The sequence below is a fragment of the Ursus arctos genome, unplaced genomic scaffold (genome assembly GCF_023065955.2).
Source record: "Ursus arctos isolate Adak ecotype North America unplaced genomic scaffold, UrsArc2.0 scaffold_20, whole genome shotgun sequence".
In the NCBI taxonomy this organism is placed as follows: Eukaryota; Metazoa; Chordata; class Mammalia; order Carnivora; family Ursidae; genus Ursus; species Ursus arctos.
The window spans coordinates 24,308,434-24,326,604 of NW_026622875.1; the positions used below are offsets into that span (position 1 = coordinate 24,308,434).

The following is an 18,171-nucleotide window of genomic DNA, read 5'->3' on the forward strand; positions in this document are numbered from 1 at the left end:
TGTGTTTAATTTGCCAAAGATGTGACTACACTTTATGGTAGAGATCAACCAGCGGTGAGAAATCGAACCCTTTCAAAAAGAACAAAAGGTACTTTTCAGCGCCCTGGCAGTATTTTTCAGTGTCCTGATTTGAATTTTATTTTGGAAATGAGTTCTAAGGAAGATTTCACACCGTTCGAGAGCATGAGTAACCACCACGCGGCAACAAACATCACTTGCATTTAGCAGACACAATTTGCAATGCTGTGTCTTACAGACACCCCTGTAGGGGTGTGCCTCTGTTTGCTTATTCATTCACCTTTTTAGGACATCTCGGTTATTTCCAATTTGGGGTGATTGTGAATACATCCGCTATAAACATTACATGCAGGTTTTTGTGTATACCTCAGTTTTCCAATCAACTGGATAAACACGTAGGAGCATCATTGCTGGATCATACAGTAAGACTATATTCAGCTTTGTAAAAAACTGCCGAACTGTCGTCCGAAGTGGCTGTGTACCATTTTGCATTAAATGAGAGTGTCTACTGCTCTGGAGCTCTTCACCAACTTTTGCAAACCAATATTATCAACTTTTAGGGTTTTAGCCATCCTAATAGGTGTGTAGAAGTATCTCGTTATTGCTTTAATTTGTAATCCCTAGCGACAAATGAAGTTGAGGGTTTTTTTTCATTTGTTTACTTTTCATCTGTATATCTTCTTTGATGAAGTATCTGTTCAGATCTTTTGTCCAGTTTTTAATTGGGTTATTTGTTTTCTTTTTGTTGAGTTTTGTGTGTTTAGGATAACAGTCCTTTATCAGAATATCTTCTCCCAGTTTACGGCATTTCTATTTAATTCTCCTAACAGTCTTTTGCAGAGCACATGTTTCAAATTCTTTTATTTATTTAAAAAAATTTTAAATTTGAGTATAGTTGATGAAAAGTTGTTAATTTTAATGAAGTCCAACTTATAATTTTTTCTTTCATGGATCATGCTTTTGGTGTCATGTCTAAAAAGCCAAATCCAAGATCACCTAGCTTTTTTCCTGTTTCTTTCTAGAAGTTTTATAGTTTTACATTTTACATTTATGTCTATGATCCATTTTGAGTTAATTTTTGTAAAAGGTGCAAGGTCTGTGTCCAGATCTCATTATTCCACCACCATCATTGACTTTCCTTTGCCCCTTTGTCAAAGATCAGTTGACCACATGTGTATGGGTCTGTTTCTGGGCTCTGTTCTGTTTCATTGATCTATGAGTCTATTCTTTCATTAATATCATGTTGTGTTGCTTATAGTAAGTCTTGAAGTTCAGTTCTCTTTGTTTTTCTTCTTCTTCTTCAGTATTGTGTTAGCTATTCTGGGTCTCTCTACCTTTTTATATAAACTCTAGAATTAATTTGTGGATATCCACAAAATAGCTTACTAGGATTTTGACTGAAATTGTGCTTAATCTATACATCACATTGGGAATAACTGACATCTTCAGAATATTGATTTTTCCTACCCTCAAACATGGAATAGCTCTCCACTTATTTAAATCCTTTTGATTTCTTTCATCAGCTGGTATTGATTTCTAGTTTAATTCCACTGTAGTCTGAGAACAGACTCTGTATGATTTCTGTTCTCTTAAATTTGTTAAGTTCTGTTGTATGACCTGGAATGTGGTCTGGCTTGGTGAATGTTCCATGTGAACTTGAGAACAATCTGTCTTCTGCTGTTGTTGGATGAAGTATTGTATAAATGTCACATCAAGTTGATTGATGTTCTTGTTCAGTACAACTATATCCTTGCTGGATTTAGTCATTACTGAAAAATGGTGTTGAAGTTAACAGTTATAATTTTGGGTTCATCTATTTTTTTTTTCTTACAGTTCTATACATTTTTGTCTCATGTATTTTGGTGACCTCTTGTTAGGTGCATACACATTAAATATTGTTATGTCTTCCTGGGGAACTGACCCCCTTAACATTATGTATTGCTCTCTCCTTATTCCTGATAAATTTCCTTGTTCTGATATCTGCTTTGCTTGAAGTTAATATGGCTACTCCAGCTTTCTTTTGATTAGTGTTAGCATGGCATAACTTTCTCCACCCCCTTAAAAAAATTTTTTTAAAAGATTGTATTTACTTATTTGACAGAGAGAGAGCACAAGTAGGGGGAGCAGCAGAGGGAGAGAGAGAGAAGCAGACTCCCCGCTGAGCAAGGAACCCATGTGGGGCTTGATCCCAGGACCCTGGGATCATGGCCTGAGCTGAAGGCAGACGCTTAACCAACTGAGCCACCCAGGCGCCCCACCACCCCTTTATTTTTAACTTATCTGTGTCTTTATATTTAAAGTGAATTTCTTGGGGCACCTGGCTCAGTTTGAAGAGCATGCGATTCTTAATCTTGGGGTCATGAATTCCAGCCCCACGTTGGAGGTAGAGATTACTTAAATAAACTTAAAAAAAAAAGAGGTGAATTTCTTATAGACAACACCCAGTTGGGCCTTGTCTTGTTTTTTTTTAATCCATTGACACTCTAATTGGTATAAACTACTCACGCTATGTTTGTAACTGTTTTCTATTTGCTCTGCTGGACTTTCATACATAATTTTGAATTTATAATTTTGTATTCTTTGTTAAAGGGGATCCCTTCAGATACCTCAAAACCTGGAGCCACTCCTGCCTGGCACGCAGTAAGTAACAACAGAAAAGCTGCACACCGGCTCCGGTTGGGCTGGAGGTGTGCAGGGATTGGGGATGAACTGTACGGTGCCTCTGCTTGGGGGATCCACACCCCCCAGACACTGACAAACGCATCCGCCAACGAGAGCGTCCTTGCAGGACAATTCCGCTTGCGAGGGGGCGGGACTCCCTCCCGCCGTCCTGCGGGGCCCGCGGTGGGCGTGGCTTACGTGTACGCATGTTTATTACCTGGACGACGAGGACCGCGCTGTGTTGTCCTGACGACCGTGGCTGGGTCTCTGCAGACTAGGTTGGAAACTCGCTGCACTTTGAGGACCCTATACCTGTCGAGAGATCGCCGTGGCTCAGTTTCCCAGGAATACATTGCAACAATAGGGATAACAAGGTTCGTTGGCCTTTTCCTGCCCGAATTCCTGGGCAGGCATTCCGATGCCTGAAGGGCTGTATCGCCGGGCTCCCCAACTCCATGCTAGGAAGGGGCTTTGCCAAAAACCGGCTAGCGAGCCACAAACCTGTGGGGGGCAGGCTCCGCTTCCCCCGTGGGGTGTTCATTTTACATCAGGGCATTTATTTGCTGCTACTTAGTATTTACTTTAAAGGGACGGGGGCTTTGTCGGAAGGAGGCTCTGGGTTTGCTGGTTTGTCTCCAGGCTGCTGTCGGAAACAGCCCGAGCCCGAAGTTAACAGGGCTTCTGTCTTCTTTGCAGAGCCATGGGCAGCAAGAAGAAGGACACTGCCCTGCAGGTAAGCCTCAAGGGGTGCTTGCTTCCAGCACTTGGTTGGGGGCAGGTCGGGGTTGATGAGCAGTGGAAAGCAATGTATAAAGGTGATATTATTTGCCAGCAGGACATGCAGTGTTCTCAAACTTGAGTGTTGTACCCTTCCATCTTAAAGCGAAAAAACCGCCAACAACAAACTTACCTTGACCCCCTAAGTGACAATTTTTTTGTGCCCTTAAATATAAGCAAACATAAAATGGGGTATAAGTGCTTTATGCTTATAGTGCTTATGCAAACATAACCCAAACAGGAATTAAAATAAAACCAAAAATGCAAGAAAATCTGAACCAATACAATTCGATACTGATATATTTTTTGTTGAAATATAAATGCAGCTTGCTTCAAGAATATGACGTACGGTTCTTTTGAGTTTGGGCATGCATCTGTAACTACACTCACTCTGGAGACCCCGTTCTCCCACCCCTGCTCTTTGCAATCATTTGCTTATTCAATAAATATGTTTTGATGTTTTATGTACTACACATTCGTTGTATGGAGTGCTTTACTTCATTTGCACCTGGAGCTAATGACTCTGTAAGCCAGCATCTGCTTTTATTCCTGGTCCCGAACAAGGAGTGCCTTTTTACAGCGTCTCATAGTCAGTTCAGCCCATCTGGATGCATGCTCAGGCATGAGCATGGGCGTAGAGTGGAGTGCTCTTGAGACTCCTGATTCCTCTTTCATTGTCCTCTGTGGCATGAGCACTTTACATGTAAATTTCCAAAGCCTAATGATTGAAAAAGGGAGAGATCAATGCCATTGTAAAGATAGCATGTACTAGGACAGGGTGGGAAGAGCTTTGGACTGAAAGTCTGAAGACTTGATACAGTTCTTGACTCTTCTCTTTGTCGACTCTTAAGACTTGAGATCAATCACATAACCTCTCTTGCTACAGCTTGCCCATCTGTAGAATGAGTGAACCATCCCCAAGGGCCTGCCAGCTTTGGTGCTCTAGGACTCTGGAGTTTTGAAACTTTTCATGTGTCTACATTCTGTCTATAAATAAATTCTAAGCACCTGGACCTATCACTTACTGCTTTGTGAATGATTTCCTCAACCTCTCTGAGACTCCATATCCCTTATGCGAACAGCAAGGATAATACATAGCCGGCAAAATTGTTGCAACGAGACTGCTGGACTGATTGCTGTCTGTGTGGCTGTAAGATTTTTGTCCCATATGATTTTGTCTTCGTCTGTCTATGCCCCGTATCCCCTTTGGGGGTAATATTTTTTGGTGATTTCACAAAAATGTTATTCCCCAGAGCTCTGAATTCAATGTGTGCTCCAAGTAAGTACTCCTGCTTGCTGAGGGATATGCATGGAGACACCTGTGTGAGCGTTGCCTCTCTATCAGATCGGCTCCTTGAAAGCAGGGCTTTCAGCCCAGGAACCCTTCCTCTCTTTGAGTAAAACTATTTCAGGCTCCTTCTATGACTGAGACAGAAATCACAGGACATGAAGAGACTGTCTGGCCAGAATGTGCCACATATTCGCCATTCACTCCTGACCAAACGTAGGGCTTAGTGAAGTCCAGACATTTTCCATGCTCTCCTGCTCCTGCCCCGTTCCTAGGCGCGAGAGTCTTCAACCGTTCGGAGTCCCGGCCCCACGGCTGGTGAGGCTTATCCCATGACAGGGGTGTACCCCAGAGCGCTGCTGCTGACAGCTGGGCCACTGGAAGCGACTGTTATGAGAGAGGGTGGGGGTAGGGACTCTTCTGAACCCTCTGTCCCCTTCTTCAGGACTACCGTTGGGAGCCCGGGATAACGTTGGTCCAACTCTCTTAGATCACTCAAGGCATCAAGAGGAAGACTCTTCCATTTTTTCTGTTTTTTCATAGAAACAAAAAGTGTGGAGGTATGATTTCTTTAGAAAGAGATCTTCAGTAGAAGATTCGCAGATGTGACGTTTTCAGCCCTTTTAAAGGAAAAAAGATCTTAGCATACCTGTATTAAGAAGGAGTGATCACTGTCATGGTCTTTTGATTTTTATAGTTTTAGATTAGCCCCACCAAAACTTACTAACTACAAGGGGAAGGAGAATAATTTCACAGTGCAGAAGACTCACAGGCCACCTTAATCAAGTTATCCAAGCGGACCTCAACCGTGACGGGCAGATCGAAATTGCATGTTACCTGATAGGATGCAACGAGAGAATGTTCTTCTGCTTCTCTGACCCCCCAACCAAACCACCCAATTCCAACCAACCCGAAGATGCACAGCCTGAATGGAATCGGGAAACATCAAACACCCAAACTGAGGGCCATTCCACAAAACAATCCTCTCACAGTAGTCAAATAGATATGAACCTAGATAAATGTCAAAACTGGATTTGAGTGAGAAAACTGCAAAAAATCTCTATAGTGTGATATTTATGTACATTTTATGGACACAAAATAATTTTATATATATTTTTTTGGGGACAAGCAACAAGAAAAATTATTTTAAAAAATGACTGAGATTTTCTTAGGTTAGTGGTTATTCGTGGGGATGGAGGCAGGAGGAGATGGGAGGAAAAAGGCAGATGGGGGAAAGAACACAGCTTGAGCTGTATTTGTACCTATTTCAGAGAGGGAGGGAGGAGGAGGAGGGAAGGGAGGAAAGGGGGGAAGCGGGGGAGAGAGGAAGGGAAGGGGGTTCGTGAGAGGTAGGGAGGTAGGGAGGTAGGGTATCTGGAGCAAATACATCAAATCCTCTCCCCCTCCTTGCCCTCAGTAACACAGCCTTTGTTCTGCTTTGGTCTTAGGCTAACATCAGCACCCAGGAGCTTTGGGAGGAAATGCTCAGTTCCAAAGGACTAACTGGTAATTTGAGATAAGTTTTTTAGATCCAGCCTTTTCAAAAGTGCTAAAGGGCCTATTGAACCATGAAGAGAAAAGCTGCCATGAGCTCCATTTCCCTATAATCCTGAGTTTCATAAATGAAGAACCAAGCCATTTCTTTGTGTGTGTGTATATATACACTGCTTGCACATCTGTTGGTAAGTTCAGTTCAGGAAAGCAGTCAGTACTCCTGGGTAACAGGGATCCCTTGTTCCAGAGCTGACTGTCGGACCCAAGGGTTGTTTGGTGTGAAGGAATGAAAACCTCTTCTGACTACCTGAGGCATAAAGGGGAATGTATCAGAAGGAATAAGGGGATCTCTTGGAACTCAGGGGCTGGAAGGAGAGCCAGGCATCCCAAGGGGCTGGAACCAGGGACTGCACTGTCATTAGGATACAGCATAGCCACTGTCCCTTGGGCCTCTCTGTCCCTATCTTCTTGTATGTTATCCATTGCAACAATTTACTTAGTAGTTTTTTTAATGAACATTTTTTTAAGATTTTATTTATTTATTTGAGAGAGAGAGCACAGAGGGAGAGTTAGAGGGAGAAGCAGACTCCCTGCTGAGCAGAGAGACTGATGTGGGGCCGGATCCCAGGACCCGGAGATCATAACCTGAGCTAAAGGCAGACACTTAAGCAAATAAGCCACCCGGGTGCCCCCCAAATGAATTTATTATCCTACAGTTTCTGTGGGTCTGGAATCTAGGTGTTGCTTTGCCTCTGGTTTGGGGTGTCTCTGGTTTTGGGTCTCTCACCAGGCTGCAGTTAAGGAGTAAGACAGGCAATGTCAAAGCTCAACTAAAGAAAGTCCACTCTGCTTCTAAGCTCGGTCATGTGGCTCTGATAGATCTTAGAAGGTCATTTCCAACTTCATTCATGTGGCTGTTGGCAGGACTCCGGGCCCTACTGGCTATTGGCCAGAGACATCAAGTTCTTGCTATCAGTTTCTCCATAAGGCTACTTAAAACTCAGTAACGTTCTGCCCCCAGAGGAGAGGAGAGAGACGGGGAAGGAGAGACATATGCAAGTCAAAGTCTTTCTGTAACTGAATCTCAAAAGTGACATCCCATCACTTTGCCCTACTCTGTTTGGTCACTAGGTTCGGCGTGCACTCAAGGGCAGGGGGTTACATCCCAGGAAGCAGGACTCCCCGGTGGGATCTTAGAGGCTGCCTGCCACACCTGCCCCTACTGTTCCTTTCTCTTCCTCATTGACTGTGCATATCTGGGATCCCTTTCTCTCTCTCTGTCCACTCAGTTCTTCTTCCTATAAGTACACCTGCTTGGCCAGCTTGTGTCCGCTCTTATCTCTCCCTGGTGCCACCCACACCGAGTGACTTCAGCCTTCAAGGCCCCTACACTCTCCACCCCCATGACTCAGTTTATCTTTCCAGCCCCTTCACCCACTGTTCGCTGAGGTGTGTCCTGAGCTCTGATCTGTTTCCTGAACATGCCACAAGTTTCCCCACTTCTTCACTTTTATCCATGTTGTCCCTGCTCCCTGGAATATCATGACCCCATCATAAGCTGGAGATGTTGCCCTCATTCCCAGGCCCAGCTCCAAAGCAGCAGCCTCCTTGCATGAAATCTTTCCAGAATCTCTGCGTAGTCACAACCTCTGGGAGTCGCCTGGGCATTCGGGGTGGGACCCTGTCTCCCCCGTGCCCCCAGCACACACCCAGCTTGGCGAGGCCTCTGTCTGGAGGAGCACTCATGGCTTTCCCCCTAAATTCTGAACACGGGCATTGTCTTTTTCATCTCCATCTCTGGCAGACTTGCCCAGGCCTGGGGCAGAGGGGGCACTAAATAAATGCTGCTTGCATTGATCCGGCAGTATGGTGGGTGGGAGTCTTGCCACGTTCTACTGCCTGAGGGATTACACAGCTTTTTTGATGGTGCGAGGTCTCAACTATTTTGTCTCCATGTCTCATCTGTGCAACTGGAACTTGGCTCTAGGGCAAAACAACCATAACTTCTAGTTCTTTAACGGCAGTAAGAAAACTACCAAAAACAACCATAACTTCTAGTTCTTTAACGGCAGTAAGAAAACTACCAAAAACAACCATAACTTCTAGTTCTTTAATGGCAGTAAGAAGACTACCACCCCAGCATTTCTGGAGAATTTGCTGTGTCCCAGGCACTCCAGGTGATCATAACTGACATCTGCTGCGTGGGACTCTGTCAAGCCCTGCTCGAAGCTTGCCAGGGAATTGTGTCGGCTGCGGGCAGCAGGGGCTCGTCCTCCCCTTCTTACCGGGCAGTCTCAAGGAAGAGACGCTCTTCCTTCTTTCTAGAGCCAGCAGACATTTGCTTCCAAAGTCAACCACCATCTTGGAAGTCTTGCCTTCCGCTGGTTCACTTTCATCTGCCTTCAAATAGGCAAGTCTATTCCGATTTACACATGCAAGTGTGTGCCCGCGCGTGCACACACACGCACGCGCACGCGTGCAGGCACACCTTTTCATTTTCTCTGCCATTTCTTTCCTTCCTCTTCTCTTTCAGTCAGACTCTTGATACACTTTCTCTCCAGCCCTGCTCTCTCTCCCATAACCTTGTGAAGCAGGCCTTTGCCCCACTAACCAACACTCCTGAATCCATGCATTGCTTCTTTCCCAGAGGGCTTGAAAGAGCACGCACTCAGACGGACCTGGGTTCAAAGCTAGGTTCCACCACTTGAGAATTTAAGGGTTTTTTGGTTATTGTTGTTGTACCTTGGGTTAGTTACTTCATGTCTTTGAACTTCGCACAGTCTAGCACCAGCTGTGTCATGATGATGGGGCCGGGCACGTCCTGCGTGTACCTGGTACATGTGTTGGCTTAGCTTGCTTCACTTTCTCACAGGCCCTGTGGCCTCGCGTGATCAGACGAGAGGGTTCCCTCATGCCCAGTCCTGGCACACTCCATAGACTGGGACCGACGAAGAAAAAAGTATCCAAGTTTCCATCTAGGTCTCCATCCCGTACACTTTTCAGGAGAACAGTGTTGATTTTATGAAGTAAATAAAACTCTCCTTTACCCAAAGCAAGTGGCTTTTAATCCATCAGGGGAAAATTTCAAAACTGCATTTACTATCAAAGCAGCTAAGAGTTGATTGTGTGCTGACAGGCTGCCTACCCTGACCTCTTTTAGAATAGATAATTTTAGTACAATTCAAATATTTACTGAGGGCCACTCTGTACCAGCCTGACCGTGAGTGTAGCCTGAAAATTACTACAGGTTAAGGATCCATGCAAAGAAAACTGTTTTCTACCACACTTACTTCATTATGTTTAGAAGTCAGAACACTGAGTTCATAAGAATGAGGGGCGGCTGTGTCTCCATGCTCGCTCCTATTCCAAGGGGAGAATAAATCCCTTGAACCATTAAATAGCCCTGCAAACAGACGTGCACTGGAGTGGAGTTAGTTTGCAGGCATAAATTTCCCTGACGTGGTGAGTGCTGGTCCTCACTGAATGTTCCTGCTTCTTGGTTCCACACAGTTGTCGACGTCTATCAAGGCTGGTGTGGGCCCTGCAAGCCCATGGTGAGCCTCTTCCAGAAGATGAGGATCGAGGTTGGCCTAGACCTTCTGCACTTTGCACTAGTAAGACTGTCTCTCAGCAGAATGTCACACGACATTGTAAAATAATTAAAAATTGAAAAGTGGGAACAGGAAGCACACAGACTTTTCCAGATCATTGAAAAGGCATCGGTTGTGGAATTCTGGGTCATCAGTCGTGATGCTTTATAGTTTCTCTGGAGATGAAGGTTCCACCCCACCCCCACTGCCTGACAGTCACTCTGAGCTCAGGTATCTCTTGACCCTGTGCACAGGGGAGGGGTGTGTGTCGCCCCACACGGGTGCTCCTTCTGGCTCACAGACACTGGGGACTCTGAAGTCTTACTCTCACCCACAGCGTTCCAAGATTTTTATGCTCTCCTCCATCTTGGGGAACGTCTAGCCAATATTTACTTGGATTAATGTATGGACATGGGAATAAATTCCAGAGAAGTGTGCGAGAGACACTGGATGGGCTGCTCAGCTTAGAGGTTCCTGGGCGGAACACAGGGGCCAAGACACCTACACTGACCTCTCAAGGACTTTGCCCTTTCTTCCTGGGGAGTCAGTTCTGACACTTCTGGAGAGAGTGTGTGGCGGAAATGCCTGCCCCTGGACGGGGTTTCTCAGACATGGAGGGCAGTGTGGGGACCGTCCCCCTGTGGTTGTCAGTCCTGGCAGCAGCGGGGTGTCAGAGCAGTAGCTGGCTGGGGAGCAGGAGAAACCCTTGCTTCCTCCTTGTTTATTCTTCAGAAAAGCACACTGTCAACAATTTTTACCAGTATGTCGACAGGAGAGTTATTCTGATATTAGAGGGAAAGGCATGAGAGCCAGCCAGGGTGATCTCTGGGGAGGACAGTCACAGTGTGGATGTGCGTGCAGGGAGGGGTGTGTGTGTATGAGTGTGTCTGTGTATGGGGAGGGGTGTGTGTAAGAGGGATATGTGGGGGGATAGGTGTGAGTATATACACATGGGGTATGTGTGTGTAGAGAGAGTATGAGGGTGTGTGTGTGTGTGTTTATGGGGTATATGTGGGGGGGGACACGTGCATGTACATATGGGGTGTGTGTCTTGTGTGTATTGTCCTGTGTGATTCTCCCACCATCATGCCCCTGCATCCCAGCACCCCAAGAACCTCCTGACAGCTTGTTTTCTTTAGGCAGAAGCAGATTGTCTTGATGTCCTTGAAAAATACCGAGGGAAGTGCGAGCCGACTTTTCTGTTTTATGCAGTAAGTACATTTGCAGAACCACAACTATCGCAAAACATCAGGGTTCCGGCAGAGGTGTCTGACTGAACGTCACCGAGAGGCTTCACTGATCCAAACGAGGGCTTGTTTCCTTCTGGACTGTGTCTGTTATTTGGGGTAAAGAGAGGCATAGTAAGTCATGGTAATGCAGGTCCCTGCCTAGGACAGTGGCACGGCTCCCTGGCGGGGAGGCCCAGGATGACACAGCTCCCGACGGTCACGCTGGGCTCGGCAGCCTTCCTGACTGGCGGTCCACGGGAAAGAATGGGAGTCACTCAAATGTGTCTGCTTCTTCTGGCTCATGGGCAGTCTTGACTGATGTTTCACAGTCAGAGCACAGGGTTTCCAGACTTCTGTCCTCTGCCCCATGGAGGGAAGCTTTCAGCACACACACTCTACTGGGGTACACAAGCTCCGCGTTCATTTTTATTTAATCATAAGATGTGAAGATACGTTTACAGAAATTCAGAAATGAAAGGGACTATTGAGGAAAGCCAAGTAGTTCCATGTTTTGAAAGGTAATTTGGATGTCTTTGGGTGTGACGTCCATGCTCTGGCCCCATGCCCTCAGGGCCCAGTGCCTCACACCTGGCTTCCTAGCTTAGGTCACCTGCCAGGCCCTGAAGGCAAGCGACGGATATGCTGCTCCTGACTGCAGCCTCCTTCTCATACAGTCAGGGGAAACTGAGGCCTACCCACCCATATCTCCTGACAGCCAGGCCAGGGTTGTTCACTTTGGAAACCTTCGGGCTTCTGCCCTCAGCACTGCAAGTATCACAAATTGGAAGCTTATGGCAAACGTGGTTTGGGTGTTGATTCTCGATGGAAGACCGAAGTTCGATGCTGAAACATGGGTGAGGATAGATGGAGAAGTGGGAAGGAGCCAGAGTGACAGTGGACCACAGGTGCAGAAATGCGATCGCTGTCACAGGGGTTTGCTCACTGAGCCTGTAGTGATGATGCCATAAATCGTACTCAAGGGTATGGGAGCAGGTGCCAAGGCAGCAGCCTCCGTCACCCTCTGGGGGGCCCCTGCGGGGCGGGGATGCAAATGGGGGGGCCCACTCTCCACGAACCTCTGTGAGTAATGCTCAGACTGACTGCTGAAAAGTTTAAAGCAGGAGACTCAGTCGCCCCAAACACCAGCTCCACTGAGAAGTCTCCTCTGACCGCCCCGGATGGAGCTGGGAATCCATTCTTGCCCGTAATGCCAAGCATCCTGTACGTTCCTCTCTTAAAGTGATGATCTCATTCTATGGTAATTGTTTCTTTGATCTGATCGCCTCTCTCCCGCGGGACTTCCCGTTCATTGAAGCAGGCAACTATGGCTTTTCACGTTGACGGTTCATATTCTTTGCCTCTGTCCTGGTGCTTGGCAGATTAAGTGCTCCATAGGTGTTTGTCGAGTGGACGAGCCCCATCTAAGCCACACTTAGTCACTCACATCCTCGCTGCCCCGCTCCTCCCTTAACTAACTCCCTGTTTCCCTGAAGGGAGTTTTGAAAGGAGAGGCATGGGGTAGAAGGCAGAGAAGTGGATGGAGGCTTCGACCTTGGGCACACGCCTGAGCAAAGCTCTTGGACACTCGCTGTCTGTTGAAAGAGATGAAGATCTGAGAAGAGTTCGAGAAGTTTGAGTAGCGTGTGTGTTCTGTGTTCGAGGGTGGAGAACTGGTGGCGGTGGTGAGGGGAGCTAACGCCCCGCTGCTGCAGAAAACCATCCGAGAGCAGCTGGAGGCTGAAAAGAAGGTGCTGGCCGAAGGCTGTGAGCGGCAAGTGGTAAGGATGCAGTGTCTCCTGTCCCACTGATGTTCCTGGAGCGCTCAGTGGCAAGTGTCATTAAATGCCGAGGCCGTGCCCACTAGGACATACGTGCATTTTATTTTGTTAAAGATTTTATTTATTTATTTGACAGAGAGCACAAGCAGGGGGAGCAGCAGGCTCCCCCCTGAGCAGGGAGCCCGACGCGGGGCTCGATCCCAGGACCCTGGGATTGTGACCTGAGCCGAAGGCAGCTGCTTAACCTACTGAGCCACCCAGGCACCCCCACACATGCATTTTAAAAACTTCTTTTAAAAAGTCGTCCCCTTCATCCAGAGCACTTGAACTTCTTTTATCCATTTCCTGTTCATCCCCCACTTCAATTCTTAACAGGGATTTTTGGAACCCTGACAATGAGTTCAGAAATGATAATAAAGTTATGGGGCAGAGTAGTGGGTAGAAATCAGCCTCACGGTGAGCTTTCTCCTGGTGACCTGCCCTCGCCTCCCATTCCTGAAAGTTTTACTTGTGATCCCCGAGGGCTCGTTTAATTTAGAAATTAAGCTCTGTCATTCACACAAGCAATAGGATCAGCATAGCTTGTGATTTTGATAAATTATTTCCATGACAGAATAGACTACAAGTTTCTCACAAAAATTTGGCTGCCATCGAACACGGACACCACCTCAGAGAGAGAGAGGCATTTCCTCTGAGCTTCCGTCCAACGAGCCTTAGCGTTCAGTGTGCATTGTTCAAGTTTTTGTATTCGATTCCAAATAGCAAAGCCCTGTTTTTATAGAATGGGGTAGAATCAATCCTATTTTTCTCCAAAAATCACACGTGCTTGTGCTCCCTCCAGGGGAGATGATGTCTGTCTTCACGACTAACCTGCTCGGGGGAGCCAGTTGCTAAGTATCTCCTTGTATGTCACTCCTTCCTTCGTCTTCTGGCCGACTCCCTACGTCATGTTTTCTACTTGACGCTTGTGGAAATGGGCCGAATCTAAACCGTCCAGTCAGCATGGATTTCCTTGTCTTCGAACACCCTCACCCCCACTGTCATCCGGCTTCTAAAAAGGGTCTTGTAAAGTTCCCAAGGCTGATGTGCTTGACCCCCTTTCCATGGCTCTGCATTTCAGGCCTTTGCTTTTTTTTGGCTTCTGTCAGTGTCTGGAGGTCTTTGTGGTAATTTTAATTAGCTAACTACTTTCTGCTAATGACCAATTTGTTGCTGTAGATTAGAGATGAGGCTCTGTCTGAGGAGGACGGATGCCTCTCCCATGACAAGGACGATGGCGAAGAGGAGGACGTGGGTGAGTAGGGAACCACTAAGCAAGGCGAAAAGGCAAAGCGTGTGAGTAATCAGTGATTTGGGCAATCTGGACTCTGGAAGATTAACCATGCGGCGTTCTGTTTCCAATCACCTGACTTCAAACATACTGTGTCAAATCTCCCTTCTGCCCTTTCTTGGCATCGTAGGTCACTTTCACAGCTTTCTGATCACACTCAAGTATAACAAGTACGACTTCCGAGGCACTTACCCGCATCAGGAAAAGCCCCACTTAATAAAAAGGAAGGTAGAATTTCACGTAATGATGCTGGTGTTTCCTAGGTCTTCATTTGAGCTAAAGAGCTCATTTCTTGTTTTTACCTTTTCCTGAAGGGTCCAAAAGTCAGGAGTCCTGGGCATCACAGATCTTCCTGAACCTTAACTATCAGAAGAGCAACCTGACCTGACGTGGGGAAGCCAGAAGTTAGAAGGGCCGTTGTTGGGAAGGTGGCTTGTGACAGTGACTGAGACGCCAGGGGAAACCAGCATTAAGTTCAGGAGCTGAGTTGGAAGGAGAAGGAAGATTTTTATTATTGCGTGAAGCAGAAAGGCTGTTTGTGTGTGGATAATGAGGACTGTTTGAGTTGGACTCTAACAAGGAAAGAGGCACAGTTCAGGAGAGCAAAAAACCTTCAAGTGTGAAAAAAAATCAGTGTTTAGGCTTCCGTAGGAAACAGATGTTACCTCCTTTTTTGGATGATCTTCTCTTCCCTCCCTCATTATCTCCTCTCAAATCAAGTCTCTCCACCTAGAAAATAACATAAAAGCCTGCCCTTGCCCTTAGCCTTCCTCTCCTCCACGCCTAAGCTCCCTGAGCTCCCATACTCCTTAGGCCACCCCTCACCTTTGCCCCTGCCGGACCTGGTTCTGTGCTGGCTCCTCCCTGGTGCTCATGGGGGACCACTGACCTTCTAGGTGCCAAATCCAACACACAGTGTCCAGTCATATCCTACAGCCTCCCTTGGAGGACCTGGATGATGTCCACAGTGTCTTCCTTCTCCAAACCCTCGTCTCTTTTGGTTTCTGAGATGTCATGACCTTTCTCATTTTCCTTCTACATCTCTGGCCTCTCTGCAGCCTCCCCTTCACTGGCCTGTTCTCGTTTGTTCCCCTTTCAAGTTGGAATTCTCTGGGCCCCGATCTGGCCTCTTCTCTTCTCACCCCGCACCTCTAAAGGATCTCATTAATGGGTCAATGTATACGGGATTTCATTGTAAGAGTCCCTTAAAGTCTAAGTGTTCATGGGATGTTAGAAATAATACTCACATAAAAATGGATAGATTTGTTGCTTAAAAAGATTCACATTTTTGCAGTACACGTTTCTGAGATTTTCAGAGTAGGAAGCTCTCCTCAAATGCGGACGTTGTCATGTTTCATTGCCACGCAACTGATATAAAGGTTGAGAACAGAAAATAGGCTATGGGGGGATACAGAGCCTGTGGAGAGTGTAGGAAGCTCACCAAGGCCAAGCTGATACAAACAGGAGTATAGTAGCGATGGGCTGATGACTGGACACTGGGTCCCCTACAGGCCTGAGCAGGGACTACAACCACATGCCACCTCCATCAACACCACAGCTGCCTGGACCTGTGGACACTGACCAAAGCACAGCCATCAGGACACTGTTCAGGGAGCTATGACTGGTACCTTGGCTCCAAACGACGAGCTGGCCAATGTGGTCTTCTCTCAGGAGAATTTGTGTTGACAGAGAAGACGGTTATTGCAGTTTGGTAGAATGTGCTGGTGCTGAAAACTCATACAGACTCAGGCCCTGGGGCAGTCATTACTGCCCATATGCCACAAAACGTAAAAAGAAGCACTGGCGAAGGAGCCCATGGAGTGAGAGGAGAACACAGTAGACAGCAGTTAGGGGCTCAGGATCAGGGGAGGAGACAGGAAGGCACAAGAGAGGCCAGGCCCGTGTTTCCTCTGCTCCAGCTCTCCCCAACTCCAAGCCGACTCTTTCAGTTGTTGCTGGGGTCTGCTCCTAGTTGTCTCTGATCTCCTCCCTGCTCTCCCTTCCTTTCCTCCCTTCCCACCCCCACCCCACCCCTCTTCTCCCAGGTTCACGTCCCTTGCCTGTCTCCGTCCCTTGTAGCCAGGTTGAGGGTGAGGTCTGCAGCCAGACCTGTGCCTCCACTAGAGTCCAAGTGTGTGGGGCACAGCCAGGAGCCAGCAGGGGGGGCCCTGGGAGCTGTGTGCAGAGCCTACGTGGTCCCTGTAGATGGCCCCCTGAGAACCTCATGGTGCTGTGAGCCCAGCGTTTGACGCCAGCGTCCTCCACTTCTTGCAGCTTCATCAGGGAAGACCTGCACGTTGGCCATCATTAAGCCAGATGCAGTGGTCCACGGAAAGACTGATGAGATTATTATGAAGGTAAGAGAGACCACAGACCACGCTTCCCGGACAGACTGCCCTCATGTGTCCTCTGGTGGAAAAGCAGGGGCGGGGCATCGAACAACAGTGTGCTAGTGGGAAAAGGAGGTTTCTGAGGAGCTCCATCAAAATTCCAGTTAAGGCAATAGAATCTTTTAAATCCATTTGGGACAGATATGTTGAGGATGAGGGTCTCCGCTGCTTTTGTGTTACCTTTCCCAGTATCTTTTACTTTTCAGCACATTTGAATATGAATTTGGGCTTGATTTACCCTTTCACAATATATGTATATTTTACAGATCCACGAAGCTGGTTTTGACATTTTAGCAAATGAAGAGAGAACCATGACCGAGGCAGAAATGCGACTTTTCTATCAACACAAAGCTGGAGAGGTCAGCTCATCTGCTTCCACACATCCAGCACACTCTCGTTTCTTTCTCTTTCTCCAACGTTATGCGTATAGATTGATGTTAGCTTGGCAATAACGTGTTACGAAGAACAAGAATATGAGCAGCAAGAAGGCATGAATTTGCTCTCAGCATAGTGATTATAGCCTGTGTCAGGTAAAAAGTTCTTTGGTTGCAAGGAAGAGATTTTGATTCTAACTTCAGTAATGACATAAAGAATTTATTGTAAGGATACTCCATAACTCCCAGAACTGAAGAAGAGAGTTGAAGTTGTTGAACAAGAAGGTGTTGGGGAGAAGGACCAAGACAGTTGTAGGGATCTTAGGTGCAGAATCCCATGAACAGTCACTCTTGGTGCTGCTATTGGACAACTCAGATTCCATCACTTTCCACTTGCTTCTGCTTCTGACTCCCCTCCTTGGGATGGAAGCCTAGTGGACCTAGCTTGGTCATAGCCCTACCTCTCAGGTGAGGTGTGTGTGTTTGGGGGGCGGAGGGAGAGGCATCATGGTTGTCAGCCAGACTAGGCCAAGTGAAATGGGGAAGGGCGGCTCCCCAAAGGAAAATCAGAGTACTGCTACTTGAAGCAGTGGGAAGGGTTGCAAGGCATCGCAAAAAATAAGTCTTAGCTACATCGCACCCCATGGTCATCCGGCATCCACATGATTTCCACATGTGTCCCTACCTAGCTTGTTACAGTCTCTCATCCAACCCCAAACAAGTCAACTCAAAGTCTCATTTTCCTGCCTTTGCCTTTATCTGGGTTCTCTGGGTGTGGCTGGTCATTACCACCCCCCTCCCTTGGCCCTCATGGGCATGCTGGCCGATGTCAAGGCTACTCACTCACCCCCTCTTTTCCTGTGGGTGGGATGGGCCCGCTGACCCACTATAGGCCCCAGGACCCCTGCCCTGGGTCACTGTTTCCTCTCCCTGTGCTAGGAGGCATTTGAGAAGCTGGTATATCACATGTGCAGTGGACCGAGCCACCTCCTGATACTCACCAGGCCTGAGGGCACTGAGGACGTGATCGCTGCCTGGCGAACGCTCATGGGGCCCTGTGACCCTGATGTGGCAAGGAGGGAGCAGCCTGACAGGTGATGTCACCAGCTGGGGTCTTTTCATTTATCTCAAAACCTGCATCCAAGGAAGCCAAGAGCCCTACTCTATATTCAGCCCTGAATCCATATATATATATATTTGGAGAGACCCTGACCTCTTTGCTCTCTATTTAAGGAGACTCTG

General features: G+C 47.2%; 1 protein-coding gene across 1 annotated transcript in view; it reads left to right on the forward strand.

Moving 5' to 3' along the window:
• The first annotated feature begins 3,379 nt into the window (after positions 1 to 3,379).
• The window catches only part of NME9 (NME/NM23 family member 9), a 34,658-nt gene continuing 19,866 nt past the window's right edge, over positions 3,380 to 18,171 (forward strand). The window contains exons 1-9 of the mRNA XM_057315981.1: positions 3,380 to 3,412; positions 6,193 to 6,250; positions 9,749 to 9,852; positions 10,968 to 11,039; positions 12,719 to 12,835; positions 14,054 to 14,129; positions 16,440 to 16,522; positions 16,822 to 16,914; positions 17,869 to 18,023. Of these exons, the coding sequence (XP_057171964.1) occupies positions 3,380 to 3,412; positions 6,193 to 6,250; positions 9,749 to 9,852; positions 10,968 to 11,039; positions 12,719 to 12,835; positions 14,054 to 14,129; positions 16,440 to 16,522; positions 16,822 to 16,914; positions 17,869 to 18,023 (791 nt within the window). The remainder of the gene's footprint in view (positions 3,413 to 6,192; positions 6,251 to 9,748; positions 9,853 to 10,967; positions 11,040 to 12,718; positions 12,836 to 14,053; positions 14,130 to 16,439; positions 16,523 to 16,821; positions 16,915 to 17,868; positions 18,024 to 18,171) is intronic.